This window comes from Portunus trituberculatus, chromosome 15 (genome assembly GCF_017591435.1).
Source record: "Portunus trituberculatus isolate SZX2019 chromosome 15, ASM1759143v1, whole genome shotgun sequence".
Classification (NCBI taxonomy): Eukaryota; Metazoa; Arthropoda; class Malacostraca; order Decapoda; family Portunidae; genus Portunus; species Portunus trituberculatus.
Genome location: NC_059269.1, coordinates 8,286,749 through 8,307,488, shown reverse-complemented (window position 1 = coordinate 8,307,488; position 20,740 = coordinate 8,286,749). Strand labels below are relative to the sequence as shown.

At 36.5% G+C, this 20,740-nt stretch overlaps 1 protein-coding gene across 1 annotated transcript in view; it reads left to right on the top strand.

Moving 5' to 3' along the window:
• Positions 1–15,111, top strand: part of LOC123504224 (heparan-sulfate 6-O-sulfotransferase 2-like) — a 29,124-nt gene extending 14,013 nt beyond the window's left edge. Inside the window, exons 4-5 of the mRNA XM_045254579.1 lie at positions 11,661–11,826; positions 12,977–15,111. Of these exons, the coding sequence (XP_045110514.1) occupies positions 11,661–11,826; positions 12,977–13,220 (410 nt within the window). The 3' untranslated portion in view covers positions 13,221–15,111. The remainder of the gene's footprint in view (positions 1–11,660; positions 11,827–12,976) is intronic.
• Positions 15,112–20,740: the final 5,629 nt, after the last annotated feature.

The following is a 20,740-nucleotide window of genomic DNA, read 5'->3' as shown; positions in this document are numbered from 1 at the left end:
ACAGGATACTGGGCCTGCCTGCTTCCCACCCCCTCTCTACCCTCCACTCCAACTCAGGGGTGGATCAGCAAGCTCCTGTATGGCTCCCCGCTGCCCGTCAGCCACTAATAGTGCGTGCCCTGCTCAGCCTAACCATTCTCCACTTACCACCACCACCTCCACAGCCTGTCAACCCCTACTCACCTTTTCCTTCATGGCTGGACGTCACCCATAATTTTGCTCTCCACGTTCCTGGGCTTCCTCCCAAACCATCTGTGAGTGGATTAGCAGCAGCCCACTTCCAACAGCTGGACCGGTCCATTTATCACCACCACCTCAAGATCTACACGGACGGCTCCAGAGATGCTTCCCTGCCCTCCTCGGCAGCAGCTATATATGACGCCAGTACAGCTATCTGTAAGACATGGAGGCTTCCTGAGTACACAGATGTCCTTACCACGGAGCTCTTTGCCCTTCTCCAGGCCCTAATCTACCTCCGCACCTCTCACCCGAAGTCCATGGTGGTAATTTACACCGACTCCCACTCATCTCTCTCTCTCTCCTGTCCCGACAGCCATCCTCCGCCACAACCTTCGTCCACTCCATCCAGAGCACCTTCCTCCATCTTCTGAACACTGGCTGGGATATCACCTTCCAGTGGGTGCCTTCCCACAGCGGCATCCGGGGGAATGAGGTGGTGGATGCTGCTGCCAAGATGGCCTTAACCCATGTAAACATTACCCCTACCCTCCAGCTTCATTCTGCCAAACGGCTCATATCTCGCCTCTGCCACTCATCCTGGGACTCTTCACTCAACAACGCACTCCGAGTCACCTCTATGGGCCTTTACCGTAGCGACTCATCTCCACAGCCTTGGGTCAGGAAACAGTCCCGCACCCTAGATGTAGCACTCACCCGCCTCCATCTGGGCCACACAAGACTCACAGCACACCTGCATCGCCTTGGTCTATCACCGGACCCCTACTGCCCCTGGTGCAGGACGGTTGAGGAAACCATCGAACACTTCCTCTTACACTGCCCCCGCTTCCACTCCCACCGTGTTGTGCTTCGTGATCACCTTGGTGCCTTGGGTGTGTCTACCTTTGACCTACCCACCCTGCTGGCGGCGGCAGGCGTCTGCTCCTCACACCAAGCTGCGGTTATCCGCCTCACCTGCGTCTTCCTGAAGAAGTGTGGACAACTACACTGCCTGTGATCACCTCACAGGACGCCAGCAGGGCTCATAGGATCTGTGGGATCGTCGAAGCCCGAAAACAACAACAACAACAACAACAACAAAACTTATGTACCACATTTCCACAAGGCTTTCCATTTTATCCATTGCAGTCATGAGTTCAGGTGGTTCTTTTAGCTTGCAAGAAAGATATGATCTCACCAACCTTCTTAATAGAGTCTGCTGATTTGAAAATGGTAGACAGTAGATGGAGTAGAGCCACAGTGGGAAGCAATGCTATTAGTTTTCTCGCCTCTCGTGTCTGTGAATAATATCCAGCTTCACTTCGAGAGTAAGAGACTTCCTGGTCTTCTTAGCAACACTAGGCGACATTGCAGGGTGTTTTGGTGGCATGTAGAGCGAGGAAAGACGAGCTGCTGCTGACGCTGTTATTGTTTTGAAATACGAGAGGTGCTATTGTATTCAAAAGCCTGTTGGCTTGTGTAATACGGTGGGCTTTCAAACTTGGAAAAAATTATCTGGATAAAATTTCGTTAAAGCGAGTTTGGTGTTCATTAAACGAGCAGATGGTAGTAAAAGGAAACCTACGTTGTAGCAAAATTTCGTTGTGTGAACCTTCGTTAAGCGGGGGTTGCCTGTATTTTGTGTGTTTCTCGCCAAACTTTTACTTCTGGGATCCATGATCACCTAGAGTTCACAAAACTTAAGAAAAAATACACACTCCCGAGGAGCTCAGACACTTACATGCACAAAGGATGAAGAATGGTACACAATGCGGGCTGAATGTTCGGGTGGACGCGGGTAGCCGAGTGAACGCTGTGTCACCTACCGATAGCTATTTGTACCTTAAAAATACAGTGGTACTTCGACATATGATTTTAATTCATTCCGTGACGATCTTTGTATATAAAAAAATTGTATATCAAATCAATTAATTCGTTCTTGTAATATAAATTTACCCCCACCATCTCCCCCCCAAAAATAACACATTTTAAATACCAACCAAATATAGATTTAATATAAGATAAATACAATGTTTATTGTATGCATGATATAAATTAACTATATTGCTCAAAATAACCTCTTAATCAGCAAAACTCGAGACGCATCGATAGATGTTCATCACGCAAGGCACGGGGCAAGTCGATAGATGTTAAGCCTTTTTACGGCTATATTTTGGCTATTTTCTTCCTGTTTTCTTTGCTTGTGAGCTGGCAACACTCATCAGGAGTAAACATATGCTCTATGTCACTGTGTCACCAACGATAAATGGTAGGAGCGATCGACAGTGATTTCATTGTGTCTGATTCTGTCACCTCTCCCGCGCGCCTTACTTCTATACCTTGGGTCTCTCGCTATGTTACGGGGAGACAACTTTTGAATGAGAGTGGTATCAGAACGAGAGAGAGAGAGAGAGGATACAAGGGGCCCGTTTTTTCGCGCTCCAGCCAAGGCCGCTGAACCCGATCAGATGCAAGACCACGTAAACCGATGATACTACCTCATTCAACCTGTGATAACCATGACATCCAGAGACTTCTGGTTTTTTGCATTGCAAAGAGGAAGAGTTGCTTGTGGGCAGAACAACATTTGTACTGACTTGTTTATTGAATTTCTAAGTGTAATCAGTATGTGAATACAGGCTATTTTGTGTGTTTCTCGCAAAACTTTTAATAAAAACTTAATAAAAAATACACACTGCACAGCACAGCACAGACACATACATGCAGAAAGGATGAACAACAATACACAACGCGGTCTGAATGTTTGGGAGGATGCCGGTAGCCGAGTGATCGCTGCGCCACCTACCGATGGCTAATTGTATCTTAGAAATATCGTCGTATTTCAAGGCCTAAATTATATAAAATTTTTCGTCGTATATAAAAAAAAATCGTATGTTAGGGTGATTGTATGTTGAAGTACCACTGTATCTTCTTATTTCAAGGTGTAAATTATATGAAATTTTTCATTGTACATATATAAAAAAATCGTATATTGGGGTGTTCGTATCTCAAAGTGTTACTGTATATATATATATATATATATATATATATATATATATATATATATATATATATATATATATATATATATATATATATATATATATATATATATATATATATATATATATATATATATATATATATATATATATATATATATATATATATATATATATATATATATATATATATATATATATATATATATATATATATATATATATATATATATATATATATATATATATATATATATATATATATATATATATATATATATATATATATATATATATATATATATATATATATATATATATATATATATATATATATATATATATATATATATATATATATATATATATATATATATATATATATATATATATATATATATATATATATATATATATATATATATATATATATATATATATATATATATATATATATATATATATATATATATATATATATATATATATATATATATATATATATATATAAATATATACATATACAGTGGAGTCTCAATACTTGAACGTCTAAATACTTGAACTTTTCAATACTCAAATGCAAAAGTTTGATTTAATACTCAAAAAAATACCTGATAGTTGAACGTCCATACCTGTGGTTGTAAACAAAGGCTCCTTGGCGTCCCTTCTCCCCCTCCGCCATTTGTGACTTGTGCTGCTGCGGTCATCAGAATAACATGCTCCTGCGTTCTATCTATAGTTTTTAATTTATAAACTTACATTAACACCAAAGGCTTATTAGCAGTGAAAATATCTGGTACTCAAATGGCAGCAAATTTGGTCATTCACAAAGCTCTGTCATTTCTCTTCTCACAGCTGCCACTGTATCGTTTTGATGCCGTATTACTGGTAATACTGGTATTACCGTATTAGTGGTATACTGGTATTACCATAATACCTGTATACCGGATGGTGGTGCGCATCACTAGTCCTACGCAGTCTTGAGATAAACAACAATCTTCTGCATTCTGTCGGTAATGTTTCATTTAAAAACTTTTGATGACACCAAAGAGGCTTATTAGGGAGAGTGCAAGTGTTAGTGAGCCACAGCACACTAATAGTTGATTCACAGGAATAACACCAGGAGAAAAGTTACAAAAGACGTTTTCATGGATGGTGATTCATCCTCCGGTGAACTCCCTCCTCCTCCCCACCCTTCTCCCATCCTCTTCTAAGTTATCCATCACCACCCTTCACTTACAGTATGTACAAAACAAAATTGTAAAAGAATACATTGAAATTTTTATAAACCTGAGGTTTTGCTAAGATTGGAACGAATTACCTGATTTATAGGTATCAATAGTCAATTTTTTTAATACTCGAACAGCCATTTGGAACGAATTAAGTCCGAGTATTGAGTCTCCTCTGTATATATATATATATATATATATATATATATATATATATATATATATATATATATATATATATATATATATATATATATATATATATATATATATATATATATATATATATATATATATATATATATATACATATATACAGGAATACTCCGCTTAACAAACAGGATAGGAGGTGTCAAAGCTGTTCATAGAGAGGAAATTCGTTAAGCGATCGTAATTTTCCTATAGGAAATACAGTGATCCCTCATTTATCGCGGTTAATGGATACCAGAACGCCCCGCGAAAGGTGAAAAACTGCGAAGTAGGATTTGCCCCCCGACCTTCCCCCTCCAGGAATTTTGGTGATTGTGTATGTGGGTACCAGAATGTTTAAAATATGTAAACAGTGTTTATACTTTACATATACAGTATTTTACTTAAATCTATTTAATTATAAAACCTTATACAGTAAGTACTACACATTTTCTCTCTCTCTCTCTCTCTCTCTCTCTCTCTCTCTCTCTCTCTCTCTCTCTCTCTCTCTCTCTCTCTCTCTCTCTCTCTCTCTCTCTCTCTCTCTCTCTCTCTCTCTCTCTCTCTCTCTCTCTCTCTCTCTCTCTCTCTCTCTCTCTCTCTCTCTCTCTCTCTCTCTCTCTCTCTCTCTCTCTCTCTCTCTCTCTCTCTCTCTCTCTCTCTCTCTCTCTCTCTCTCTCTCTCTCTCTCTCTCTCTCTCTCTCTCACACGATATGTAACACTCACCCTCTTCTGCCCTCTTTGATCATATGTAAAAGTTTCACTTTTTCACTGATGGTCATCATCTTCCTCTTCCTCTTGGGCTCACTCGAGGAAGCTTTCGCAGGGGCACAGGGCTTAGGCAGCATTGTAAGGGCTTAACGAATCACTACTTAAACAAAAAAAGTTATCGCGAACACAACACTAAGATACAGTATGCAAGACAGTCTACAGCGTGGACGAGACTGGCAAGATACAACCAAGGCCCATGGAATAGAAGGTCAACCTACAAGGCATTCAAAATGGGTCTAATATGCGCATCCGTGGCATCAGCAGGTTCACAAGTGGTCTGAGTGGGGACGTTGGTTCAGTTAGCAAGCTGCCTGGTAGGTGTTCACGTGCTTCTCTCTTTGTTCTGCGCCAACATCGGTCACAATGCTGAGTTGTGCAGTGCGTGACTGTTGTAATTATCAGTAGTATATAATATGTAGTATGTGATAAATGAAAACCATTATTTTTTTTCCAGGTAATTTTGCACCTTAAGACATTAGTAAATTTCTGATGTTTAATTAGTGAGAAGTAAATTTCTGATGTCTAGTTATTGAGAAGTCCCCATTCAGTTACTTGTATAGATATAAATTGCCTCTGTTATATATTATGTAACGTAAAAATTAAATAATAATAATGATAATAATAATAATAATAATAACGAAGACAGCAACACTATATTAGTACAGTAAGTCCTCGTTATACGGTACAGATGCGTTCCTGGAAACCTTACCGTAAATCGAAGTTACCGTATACCGAACCCATTATAACATGTAATAATATGGAATGTGTTCCAGCACGTCAAAAGTCACCCCTACAGAAATGAAAATACATGAAAATAGTCATGAAAAATGTAAAGTACAGCGCAAAAAAATAAACAAACCGTTTTTATTTACCTTTCACTCGCCATGTATTCTATCAGAGGATGTTCCTCCCGATGCTAAGGGATAGTAGGGATTTCAGCCCTTACTCATCTTCCGCTGAGTGTGCAGACGAGGATAAGACGTTGTCGTCTGCACGGTCAGAAGCAGATGTGGAAGGGTCAGCTGTAGCAGGGTCGGCACATTTCACTGCTTTGAAGAAAGAGGATATGGAGGAGGGGCAAGCTGTAGCAGGGTCAGCACATTTCACTGGTTTGAAGAAAGAGGATATGGAGAAAGGGCAAGCTGTAGCAGGGTCAGCAGTGGATGTGGAAGGGCCAGCTGTAGCAGGGTTGGCAGGTGTGACAGGAACGGCATGTCTGACTGGCTTGAAAAACGAGTAGATGGAGATCTGTTTGGTTTTCTTGTTTTTTCATCATAGATTTCTTGATAAATCTTGACACTTTTCTCTATGTCATGAGCCACTTTGCTACTCCTGGCAGGATTTGGGTCACATTCCTTCAGGTTTTCCAGAGGTTTTTCGATACCACCGAGACATTCTCTAAGAGTTTTGATGTCCAGGCCACACACAGGTTATTCTTCCTTGTCTCCCTCTTTTTCTGTCTCCTGTGATGCCTTGTCTTGCTCTATAAGTTCATCATTTGAGAGAGGTTCAGCATGGCTTTCCAAAAAATCTTGAACATCATCATCATCAACTTCATCGAAGCCAGCCCTATGGCACAGATTTACTATGTCATTTCTGATCGCACCGATGTTGTCTTCAGCAAAGCCTGGGAAGTTATGCCCGCATTCTGGCTATACTTTATTCCACGTCAAGTTCATGGTAGACGGCTTCACTTTGTCCCAAGATGACTTGATGTTATCTAAGGCGTGCTTGATGTTATACGACTTCCACCATTCTCTGATAGTGGGCTTGCCAGGCCCATCTGTGCCCTTTATCAGTTGCTGCATGGTTTGCCGCTGGTAGTAGGCTTTTAGTGTTTGCCATGATTATTATGAATATATATTTGTGCTTACAATAGACCCTTTAATATTCCATTTCTTCATCTAATTAGTAATGCATGTAAGTAATATGTAACGCAGTAAAAAAAAAGGGGGGGAGAGGAAGAGATAAGAGGCTCCAAGGGTGGTCAAGGTAAGTCAGTACTGTGAGTGGCGGGAGGTGTGGTATGGATGATGTCATCACCCCTGCTCCCCCGTTTTGGGCCCTTTCGGATGACATGAGCGGATACCGTATCTGTGAATTTTTCTTACCATATATTGAATCGAAGGTAGTAATTTCCAAATACCGTAACTGTGAATATACCAGATAAAGAACTACCGTACAACGAGGACTTACTGTATTAACAATAATAAGAGCAAAAGTTTAATAATAGGAATAATAATAATAATAATAATAATTAATAACAGCAAGAGTATTGAGATCATTAAATATGATAATGATACGATGGTCAAAGAGAGAAAGAGAGTGCTCTGACAGTTGAGAGAGAGAGAGAGAGAGAGAGAGAGAGAGAGAGAGAGAGAGAGACAGACAGACAGACAGACAGACAGACAGACAGACAGACAGACAGACAGACAGAGAGAGAGGGAGAGGGAGAGAGAGAGAGAGAGACACACACTTGCTGGCAAGTAGAGGGTGTGGGGCGGTAATAGAAGGCACAGAAGCCTTCACAAAACTTGTCGCCTGTGCTCAGGAGGCAGAGGGAGAGCGTGATGTTTCCGTGCAAAAAAGACACGTCCTGGGAGGAAGCTCCCCTGTTGGTGAACCCGCTGACGTCACTAGCCCCAGCTCTTTTCCCCTTAGAGCTGCATGTAGGTCGACCTTCTATTCTATGGGCCTTGAATACAACAAGGGAAGATGTTGGGTGAGGCTGCATATGTATACGAACAATACATGTACAGTGCTTTACGTACATTATCGTCGTTATTACCCACCAACTTACTGAATTATTGTACGTACAGCATTAATAAGTGATGCCACAGATCCCGTAATATAGCGAAAAATCCGCAGAACGTATCTACGAGTATCTATAAAAACTGCGAAACAGTGAAGCCGCAAAAGTCGAACCGCGAAATAGCGAGGGAACACTGTAATGGAAATAGGGAGGCTGCATTCTGGGCTGGTCCCCAACATACCACATGGGTTGAAAAAAAAATTTATATTTTTCTATTAGCTTTTTACAAATCTTGCCCCCAAGAAAGGATTGTTTTGTAATGCATAAAATGAAATCTTACATGGAATACCAAAAAATAAAGAAGAGATGAGATCGGCCACAGATGAAGCAGAGACTCACGGTGACTTGGCCGCTTCTTCTTGTGACCCTTTTAGCTTGTGTGTTGTCTTTCACCACGATATTTATGTTTCCACTCCTCTATTGCCTGCTATAATGAATATCATATCATAGTATTCATAGATGCTCATGCCATGAGGATAACCTCGACTCCATGGCACTGAGTGATAGTGAATTACTAATGAAATACAGCGGTATTTCATTAGTAATTCACTATCACTCAGTGCCACAGAGTCGAGGTTATCCTCATGGCATGAGCATATATGAATACAGTAAGCCCATGAATTTAGCGAAATTCAGCTTAGCAAAACCCTTATTTAGCGACTGTCTGGAAAAAGGCCAAGCCCTCAAGTTTAGCGATTTTCTCTCATATTTAGTGAATGTACCGCGCTAAACTGTCCTGCCTCCCGCTCGCTCTGAGCCAGTCGCGTGTCTGTTTTGCCGTGACATCAGCCCCACAGTGCCTCCGGCATTCCTGCTCAACACTTGAGCTATTGTGTGTGTTAATTCAGTGTGTGAACTAATTTTTTGTGCTCCCATCCTCGCTGTTTAGCGAGTTTCGCTATCACCATGGTCTCCACTAGTGGTTTTGGGGGTGCTGATTCTCGTGAAGGTGGCGATGTTGAAGCTGTAAATGGGGACTCGAAATGGAGACTTTAGGTGGACGAAAGACTGATTGGTATTTTTCCCAATTTAGTATTCAAATTTGGCGAAATTCCAATTTAGTGATGGTTTCGGCAGACTAATAGGATTGCTAAATGTGGGGGCTTACTGTACTATATGATATTCATTATAGCAGGCAATAGAGGAGTGGAAACATAAATATCATGGTGAAAGCAGCACTCAAGCTAAAAGGGTCACAAGAAGAAGAAGCGGCTGAGTCGCCGCAAGTCTCTGCCTTGTCTGTGGTTGATCTCATCTCTGCTTTATTTTTTGGTATTCCATGTAAGATTTCACTTTATGCATTACAAAACAATCCTTTCTTGGGGGCAAGGTTTGTAAAAAGCTAATAGAAATGTTGTTTTGTGAACATAAATGCATATATAAGACAGTAACACCGCCTCCAGAGGTGGTGTTCCCAGCAACCTCAAAGAAACCTGATAGCAACCTTGTCCCCCGTCCCTCCAAGCATTCATGGAAGCCATTTCGTGGCAGGAGGTTGCTCTGATGTTGTTAAGGAATTTTGGATCCAGCTCCAGGAGTGCTAGAGACAGAGGTGGGGAACCAGCCAATCACAGTGAAGCTGCCGTGTTCGGTCCTTCACTTGGCAAATTCAAACCCAGAAAATTCGCTAAAACAGATGTGGTTGTACGTTATGTGGACTTTATTGGTCTAACTTTATATAGTACGTTAAACCAGAAATTCGTTTGATGAACATTCGTTTACTGTATATATATATATATATATATATATATATATATATATATATATATATATATATATATATATATATATATATATATATATATATATATATATATATATATATATATATATATATATATATATATATATATATATATATATATATATATATATATATATATATATATATATATATATATATATATATATATATATATATATATATATATATATATATATATATATATATATATATATATATATATATATATATATATATATATATATATATATATATATATATATATATATATATATATATATATATATATATATATATATATATATATATATATATATATATATATATATATATATATATATATATATATATATATATATATATATATATATATATATATATATATATATATATATATATATATATATATATACAGGCAAGCCCCGCTTAATGAAGGGGTTACGCTCCTAAAAAGCACTTCGTTATGAAACTTTGTTTAACCGATTATAACAAGTTTAACCCCTGACTTGAACTTCCATTGAGAGCAAACAAAGCGAGAGGGCATCACAGTACAATGAAGGGTTTAATGAAAGTAAAAAGTATGAAGTTAAACATTTAGGCAGTTTAATTTAAGTCATTATAATGTACACTAATGTATGTAGGTACGTAACTTTATAATGTTGATGATCTTAAATTTATGAAGGGAGGGAGAGTGAAACGGGAAAGACACTAACTGGTAACCTGTGGAATGTAAACAAAGGTCGTATCATTGTATCACATACAAAACTTAAGTACCACATTTCCACAAGGCTTTCCATTTTATCCATTGTAGAGTCACGAGTTCAGGTGGTTCTTTTAGCTTGCAAGAAAGATATGGTCTCACCAACCTTCTTAATAGAGTCTGCTGACTTGAAAATAGTAGAGACAGTAAATGGAGGCAAGATGGTGGCAAGCAATGCTATTAGTTTTCTCGCCTCTCGCATGTCTGTGAATAATATCCAGCTTCACTTCGAGAGTAAGAGACTTCCTGGTCTTCTTAGGAATGCTAGGCCACATTGCAGGGTGTTTTGGTGGTAAGTTGAGCGAGGGAAGATGAGCTGTTGCTGTTGCTGGTGCGCGTGTTGTCCACGAGATGCTTGATCTTGATCTTGATCTTGATTCTACAGGCATCCCAGGATTTCTCCTGAGGCAGGCCTTAGTATTGACAGCTCCTGGTGTATTAAAAAACCTGTCGGCTTGCGTGATATGGCGGGGCTTTCAAACTTGGAAAAACTTACCTGGATAAAACTTTGTTAAAGCGAGTTCGGTGTTCGTTAAACGAGCAGATGGTAGTAAAATGAAACCTTCGTTGTAGCGAAATTTCGTTGTGTGAACCTTCGTTAAGGGGGGTTGCCTGTATATATATATATATATATATATATATATATATATATATATATATATATATATATATATATATATGACTTCTCATTCTCATACAATATATTTGGTATTACTAATCCATCATGCAATACTAGTTTCCTATTAATTACTGTCTTTGCCAAAATGCTTTTAATTCCTCTTAACACTCTTCTCATTTAATTTGTTTTAAGCCATATTTACTTTTCTTCGTTTACAGAAAATCGAGATACTCAAAACAACCTTAAATTTAAGAGTGTGATTAATTTCTTATATATTTATATTCTTACATGAAAATAGCTTTTAGAAGAAATCTATATTTATTGAAGTGATAGAAAGTGGTTCTTTCCTCTTTGCAGATCTGTCATTAGTTGGATGCTACAACACTTCCATGATGACTCCTGAAGATAGGGGCAGGATAATGCTGCTTTCTGCAAAAAATAATCTGAAGAAGATGGCTTTTTATGGCCTGACTGAAGAGCAAGAAATTAGTCAGTACCTTTTTGAAGTGACTTTTAACCTTAGGTAAGGCAATTGAAGAATTTTAGATTTACCAAATGGTAACAATAACTTGTCTCAACAAAATATAGGTATACATACACATGGTATGTTCATGCTAATTCAATCACTGAACTACATGTATACTAGAGACCCTCAGATTTCATCCCATAATAAAAGGTTTAGATAAAAAAGCATCTCATTGTCTCAGTCACATGCCTCACTTGTTTCCGGCTGTGCAGGTAGGGAAACACTACACTCAGTACCTCATCCATAGTCAATTATTAATAATCTGTTGCACAAAATTAGAAAATCTTGATTTAAAAGGAAATCACTGGAGGAAGGTAAAAAAGAAAAACAATTTTGTAACATACCTCTATAGGTACTATTCTATTGCTTTACTATAGCAAATAATTTAAGGTTTCTTGGGTAAACCCAGCTCTTAACAAGAAATCTTGGGTTTGAGACATATAGGGTTGAAAATTTGGATTTGTATTCTTTCGTATTGAAGCCCCTGTTTACTTAGCACAAAATAAGTATGGGATGTTCATTGAAATGTTGTGGTCTTTTAACCTGATAACATCAATGGCAACTCAGGAAGGTCAGCTTAACAAACTATATGACCCAGTCTCTTCACGTAACTATTGTGGGGAGTTTATATTGGAGTAAACTTATGCTGAGGAAAATAATTTGCTATTTTATTTTTCTCATTCATTCTTGTAATATTTGCAGTGTATTATTAGGACAGTCTGCTTTATAGAATTATATTCATGATTATAGATATCACATGATTAATCAACATCCCATTGGACCCAATTTGAGCACTAGGTGATTCAAGTTAAATATTTCTATTGGTTTTATTAACTACTCATTAATCAATTTCATTTATGTCATGAATCAGTCATCTTTTGATATGATAATTAAGTTAAGGCATGTTAGAAGAGTTAAAGATAATTGTAATTATATATATATATATATATATATATATATATATATATATATATATATATATATATATATATATATATATATATATATATATATATACTTTTTAAGCATTTATCCTAATACTGAAGTTGAAATAGATAAATTTTGTATATGTTTATATACAAAAGAGACAGAAACCTTTAGTTCTAAACTTCTAACAAATTGTTGTTTTTCCTTTATAATATTACAGGTTCAGAGTGCGATTCAGGCAGTTTAATCAGACTATTACTGACATGGCTATGAAAAACTTTGATACTGAAACTATAAAACGAATTGAGGAGCTGAATTCACTGGACATTGAACTCTACAACTATGCTGTGAAGCTTCTGCAGCAGCGTTTCAAGAAATTGTCAGCTCAGGACAAGCACTTTCATGAACACTTTCATAATATGGGAGGTATATTTTCTTGGGCAGAAATTGAAAGTGAAGAATGAGGTTTTATATTTCCATGTTATACAGTATGCAAAACCAGAAGCACTTTTGTGTTGCCATTTGTCATTATAATTGAGTGAAAGAATTTTATACATATGCCAATGAATAAATGAAAGTTTAAGGAATGGATTAAAGCTTTAAAATATATGAACATGTGAGACAGAGATTATGTTTATGAATGTCAATAAGAAAGTGAATTCATGACATCACAAATATGTGACATTTCAATAGAGCTCAGAAACAGTTATATGTTGCAAAGAATGGAAAATTCTCGAGGGTAAAAAATTATTATATGCTTTATAAGTTTATAAGTTTATATATACTAAAAATAAAATTATGTTTTTAAAGAGAAGATTAAGTAATTGACTGATGAAACATGTAAGATATGAGCTAAGTGTTTAAGGGAGTGTGTAGCTAGACATATTGGACAAGTCTATGTAACCCTTGATGTAAGAAAATATGATCGTGGATTGTCAAAGCTTTAGTTATAAACCCTAAAAAAAAGGAACATACATAATGAACAAAAGTTTTATCCATAGCCATATTCAACAATTTCACTGAATGTTACAAGTATTATGTTTAACAAATGATGTTTCTGGTATATTTTGAAATTGTTAGGAATATGTGGTAAAGGAATTCTATGAACAAAGTTATCCTGTGTAACTTGAGTGGGAGCTGTATGGAACTATGATGGTTAGTGTGAGTTAGGGAAATTTTTGGTAAAACTGCAGGGTTGGACCTCCCCCTTTTCCTCCATCCGAACCCCCCAACCCTCCCCAACAAGCTTGGGGGCCTGTGGGGAATCGGAGTTTTTGGGGGGGAGACATAAAAGAGCGATAAATGGACTTTGAAATTCTAGGGAAATTTCCCTAGAATAAAAAAGATTTGGGTTAAAATTTAAGTTTCAAGCAATACGCTAGAATAATTATATACCTAACGTAACCTAACTGGGGGGCTGCGCCCCCCCGGTGGACCCCCACGCTAACCAGGGGGGACTGTGCCCACCCTGGACCCCCCCTAAGCTTATTAACCTAATCTAATGTAACCCAGGGGCTGCACCCCCCCTGGACCCCACCCTAAGGTTACTAACCTAACCTAACGTTACCTAACCTAATCTAACCGGTGGGGGTGCCATTACCTAACCTAACAACTGGGGCTGCACCCCCTGCACCCCCCCTAAGGTTACTAACCTAACCTAACTTATATCCTTGGCTAGTAACCTAGCCACGCAATAACAATAAAGTACATAGGGAAATTTCCCTAGATTGAAAAAAATGCATTTATCGCTCTTTTATACCTTCTCCCCCAAAAAACTCCCGATATGATGATAATAAAATAAGACATTCATCAATGTGACTTACATTTACGGTTGATGTGGAGATATTAGAAAATACGTAATAAATAACAAACTTACCAAATTGATTGGCAGATGTATTATCACATGAATTAACGACGTCACACTCCAGCTGCGTGCGCCACACACTTACCAACACACGAACACACGCTTCAATTTGTGTAGCTTCACTTGGAAGGGATGATTGTGGACTTAGTTTCTGGAGGCGGCGTGCTATTAATTTAATTACTACAGCCTTACAAAAGCCTTCCCCACATTGAAAACATCACAGACATGTTCTATAGTAAGTTCTCTATCACGTTGCAATGTGTTTTTAATGAATAGAGAGGTGATCCAACCCTGCAGATATACAAAATTTTTAAGGGGGGTTGTCTAGGGATATGTTTTTGATGAAAAATTTTTAACTTGAACAAGAAAGATTTTTGCTCAGGCCAGGACATCCTAAATTACCATATTTGCATAAGATTAAATCCTTTCCAGCCCAGATGCCATTTTTAAATGTCACATGTAATTTGTATGCCAATACACTTTCTATTATTTAGCATTTTTAATATACATAAGTTGCACTACAATATTTTTTCTGTTAATTTTTTCATCTGTCATATTTCTCATGGTGCCTACCCTGGTGTAGTGAGTCATGCTGCCACATGCAAGACACATTAGTGCTTACCACATCGTTCCCTCTTCTCCTCAAAATCCAAATAAATGTTCTTAGAAATTACCTACGAGCACAAAGCAACAAGAAAGAAACTTGAACATTGAGAAAGCTTATGTAGCAAGATGGAGATAGATAAATTGTTGGTGTCTTTTGATACCCTCACCTTTGAGCAATTCATAATGTTTATAAAGAAGGAACTGATTCCTTTTCATTTTTCAGTTAACAATATATACACAGTCATATGTGAATATTTCATCCCAATTGGATAAATACAAATGGCAAGACAGGGATGAAATGAGTAAAACATCTGAGCAAATATTAGAAGGTCTCATTAAAAACTACAAGTAAAGAGCAATTTTTTTATTTAGAAATTTTTAGAAAATGTAAAAAAAAAAATACAGAGAATAGAAAATGAAAGGCGCAGAAAATTGATATTTTTCCAAAAGCAATGAAAAAATCTGAAGTTTTATAAACACAAAATGTCAAATTTATATGGTATTTTTAAAGCAATTGGCTGAAAAATGAAGTGCGAAACTGAAAAAAAGAAAAACATGCTTTGTTTGAGTATTCTTAACACTTCACCCAAATTCCTTGAAATTCACAGAATCTTTTATGTAGGCACCAACAAACAACATACTAAAATTTCAAATCCATTGGACATCTCATATACCTGTTAGATCAACTTGCCTTTGACATCCCCTATAAGTAACCGTGATAATTGCTGTTGAAATGAGAATATAGACAATTAAAGCAGGGAACCAAGGTCAGTAGCCTGTGACATAAATAGCAATATAGCCATGTAAGCTAGTCAAATACTATATCTCATCTGGGAATACTCAAATTACAAGTTTAAGTAAAAACCATTATTTTCTTTCCATTGCCAATCCAGTCCTGTGTTTTTATTTTTGATAGTAGGCATAGTGCCCAGTGAGTCTTGCAGGGTAGGTTTTGGCTAAAGCACATATGATGCTTATTAGTGAATTACTTTTATTTCATGATTGATTATTATTTTCTTGATAAAATATCATGTCTTGTAATTCTTTTATAAATTAGCATTGATTTTTTTTCTAGTAAACAAAAATAGTGGGATCATACAGCTTTGACAAGATTTAAAAAAATTTAGAGATGCAATCTTGTGTAGTTTGAGAAGTGTTTTCAATGAAAGTGATCAAGATATTTTTGATCATTTATATATATGAAAATATGGAGAAAGCAAATTGAATAGATCTTGATAGGAAGAAAAATGGCTAGATTCTTCAGGTATGAGAGAGCAATACTGTGAACATGTAGTAACAGTGCTCATAGTGCCAATATTGATATGCAAGTAAAACATTAACATGGACTGAAAATCATACATCTAGGACCTATGATGTAGGGATGAAATGGCTGGGAAATACCTGTAGTGAAAACAGAAAGGATAATTAATCATGAAAGTGGCTATGGAAGTTCTGGAATGTCTAGTAAAAGAAGGGAAGAATTTGGTTGCATGCGAAAGATTTTCAGGTACAACAGTTTGCTTCAATGCTAAGGTGAGAGGACAATGTTAGAGTATTTGTGAAGTATAGAATCATGAGTAAGGGAAGGCATCTGTCTTGGCCATCCCTTAGAGATTCAAGGAACTATCAATGAAATGAGTAAATACAATGCAAATTAATAATAGACAGTATCATAATTGCAGTATTTATGATTTGGATTGAACAATACATTGAATGTTGATACTGATCCAGATGATATCTTCATGGTTAGGTAAAAGGTGCACAATAAGTATTCCTAATGTATTGAGATTTTTCACCTCATGGGGACAGGAGTATGAAATTAGTAGTCCTGTCTGAATAATGGTATGTAGTTGTAATAATGAAATAGCATAAAGGTATTGTGTGTTATAGTTTCAGGGTACTGAAAATATTTTAGGGAATACCCATTTACATAGATAATGATGTACTCAACTCCACATGCTTCCACATGTATCTGGATGTGCACTAGCATTATTACATATTTCCAAGTATTACACAGCTAGAACAGTACAATAAAGATGTAGTCATTACAACAGAATATCTCATATTTATGCTCATCTCAAACCATTCCCATAGCTTTGAAGAATAATCATCTTTTTATTTCATGAGTTATTGTGACATTTCACTGACCTTATGGTAGGTTCAAGTTCATGTACATATATGTATATTTTCTTTGAGAAGGCCAATACTGAAATTATTACAGCTATAATCACTATACACTGTATAGAAAATTATATTCCGGTGATGTGTGTGGATCTTGGTATCACAAGTGAACATTATATTTCCTGGTAATTATCAATAATTTGGAATAAGTGAAATGGAATACTAAATTAGTATACAGTACAAGTAAATAAATGCAAATGAACAGTGTTGACTTATTCATGGAATTAAATTGCATCTTTAAAGTATACCACAATTTGAGTAATGAGCATAGTTTAAGAGGATATATTATATGGTTTATTTTCTTTACATAAATCACTCGGCCTATGTTGGTATGTATGATAGGTATGAAAGTATTCCGATGCTTTAGACACACATTAGTCAACATAGTATTTTTGTTTGTCTTAAAGAAAAAACAAAATGACATTGAATACTGCAATAGTCAAGTGTCCAGAAAACTTCAGAAGTGCATAATTTCAATGTCTCTCTCTCTCTCTCTCTCTCTCTCTCTCTCTCTCTCTCTCTCTCTCTCTCTCTCTCTCTCTCTCTCTCTCTCTCTCTCTCTCTCTCTCTCTCTCTCTCTCTCTCTCTCTCTCTCTCTCTCTCTCTCTCTCTCTTTCAAGTGCCATTATGCCATATGACCCTGTATATTTTGGTGGTTGATATTCCAACTTGCAAATAGATAAGCCTGAGATAAAATTTAGATGAGGGATGATTGTGCAGAGCCTATCCAGTTCATTGTATTCCTTGTTGAGAAATTGATAATTGGTCAGGTGATCTTTAGCAATATGCTGTTATAGTGTATTGTGGAAATAGTTACAGATCCAGGAACCATAAGTTGCATGATATATTACATAAGTTTTTTGAGCCAGTCACTGTGGAGAGAATATTTATTTGTTACTTGGTGCTTCAGGTTGGTTGGTACATTTACAGTCATCTGGATATTATGACAATAAGTCCTGTGTTCCAGGGATGAGAATATGAATCCATCTGTGGCCATAATTGAATAATTGATTAATTGAGAAGAAATGCAGTATGTATGAGATGATATGGTGCTGACTCCTTGCCTTTGATAACCAGGTATGAAAAACAAACATATCAGTTGTTCCACTTCTTTACTTTAATGTTACATCCATTCCAGGTTCGATTTTAAGTCTACATATGTCCATACACAATATTGTGATTATATTTATTTCAGGTCTTGTCATGTACTCATGTTTATTCAATATGTATGTGTTTAGAAAAGTATGTTTTGTGTTGTCTTTATGTTGTTGAGTGCTTGTAAAATATCACCTACACATTGCCATATTACCTTCCACTTTTCTTGCTGTCTCAAAAGTAAGAATTACTCATTGTCTCAATGTTCATGTGTTCATAAGAAAATTAAAGATAGACTTCCACACCTTGTCAAATCATGAACTAAGTCTTCTAGACTCTTAATAGTTGATTGATTGCTTAGATTTTTCTAAACATTCACTGAACACTTTAAGATCCTTGTTTGCTGGTAATGATTGTGAAAGGTACTTAAAATACTTGCTTCAATGCTGTAGCATCATTAAGTATTACTTATTGTGGTATCTTTCAATAATTATCATTAAATATATATATATTTTTCCTAATAAAGTTTTTCTTCAAAGTAAAATATAATATATATATATATATATATATATATATATATATATATATATATATATATATATATATATATATATATATATATATATATATATATATATATATATATATATATATATATATATATATATACACACACACACACACACACACACACACACACACACACACACACACACACACACACAACCCAGAAAAGTACAGCAAGAAAGGACTAAAGAAACTTACATATGAGCGAAATGTAATGTATTCCAACATAAATGGAGTGATATCGGGATTTTAGAACTCAACGATTACTTGAGGGACAAGAACCCAGATATTGTGGGTCTTACTGAAACAAAACTGAGAGAGGGAGAAGACCTGATGAAGGTTGGAGAAGGGAAATATAACGTTTGGAAAAGAAATAGAGTAGGTAAGATGGGAGGAGGAGTGATGTTGCTGGTTAAAAAGATATAAAGGTGGATCAAGTGAAAAAGGTATGGGAAAGGCAGAAGTGCTAAAGATCAGAGCAGAAACTAATGAAGGAAAAAGAGGCACTACATAGTGGTGTACGTACCACCTAAGACAAATGCATGGTCAGTACAGGAATATGAAGAAATGATAAGTGATACAGGAACATGTCTGGAAGAAATGTTGGGTGGCTGTGAACGAACTATAATGATGGGAGATTTTAATTGTAAAGAGGTGTGTTGGGAGGACTGGTCAATGGAAGGATCAGAGACAACATGGGAAATACACTATTGACACTGGCAATGGAAAATGTGTTAACTCAGTGGGTCAAAGAAGATACTAGGTTTGGAGGAGAGGAGCATCGTCAAGACTGGACTTGGTCTTTAGTACAGAGCCAATGGTCATTGAGGAGATGAGGGTGGAGTGCCCTTTAGCAAAGAGTGATCATGCAGTTTTGGAGTTCAAGGTGATAGACGAAGAGAAATCTAGAAGAAATGAAGAATATAAAGTGGGAAGATGGAATTATGCCAAGACAGATTTTGGAAACCTAAAGAAATTCTTTCAAGAGACAAATTGGATGAAATTCAAGAGTGCTAAGGGAGCAAATGAAAAGTGGAAGGAATTTATAAAAATATACAAAGAAGGTGAGAAAAAATTTGTACCAATAAGACAACATAGAGAAGTTGGAAAGCAGGACTGGTTTAACGATAGATGTGAAAAGGCTAGAACAAGAAAAGAGGATGCATGGAAGAGGTGGAGAAGGAAAAGACGGATTAAGCAGTGGGAAAGTTACAAAAGAGCAAGAAATGAATATGTGTTGATTAGAAGAGAAGAAAGAAAGAAACAAGAAAAGGATATAATTGATAAATGTAAAGACCAACCAAGGCTTTTTACAGACATGTGAACAACAACATCAAAAATAGAGAAAGTATTGAAAGTTTAGAAGTAAATGGAGTATGCAGTGAAGATCCCAGGAAATGGCAGAGGCTATGAATGGATGCTTTCGGAAGGTATTCACAAAGGAGACTGCTTTTGACAAACCACTGGTAATGGAACAGAAAGGGATTATGAAGGAGTTTCAAGTAACTGTGGAGGAGATCAAGAACATGATGGGGAGTTTAGAAGTGAGAAAAGCTGTGGGACCTGATGGGGTATCAGGATGGATTTTAAGAGAATGCAGGGAGCAATTGGCAGAAAAAGTTTGTGAAGTAATTGATGCCTCATTAAGGGAAGGTGTAGTGCCCCAAGACT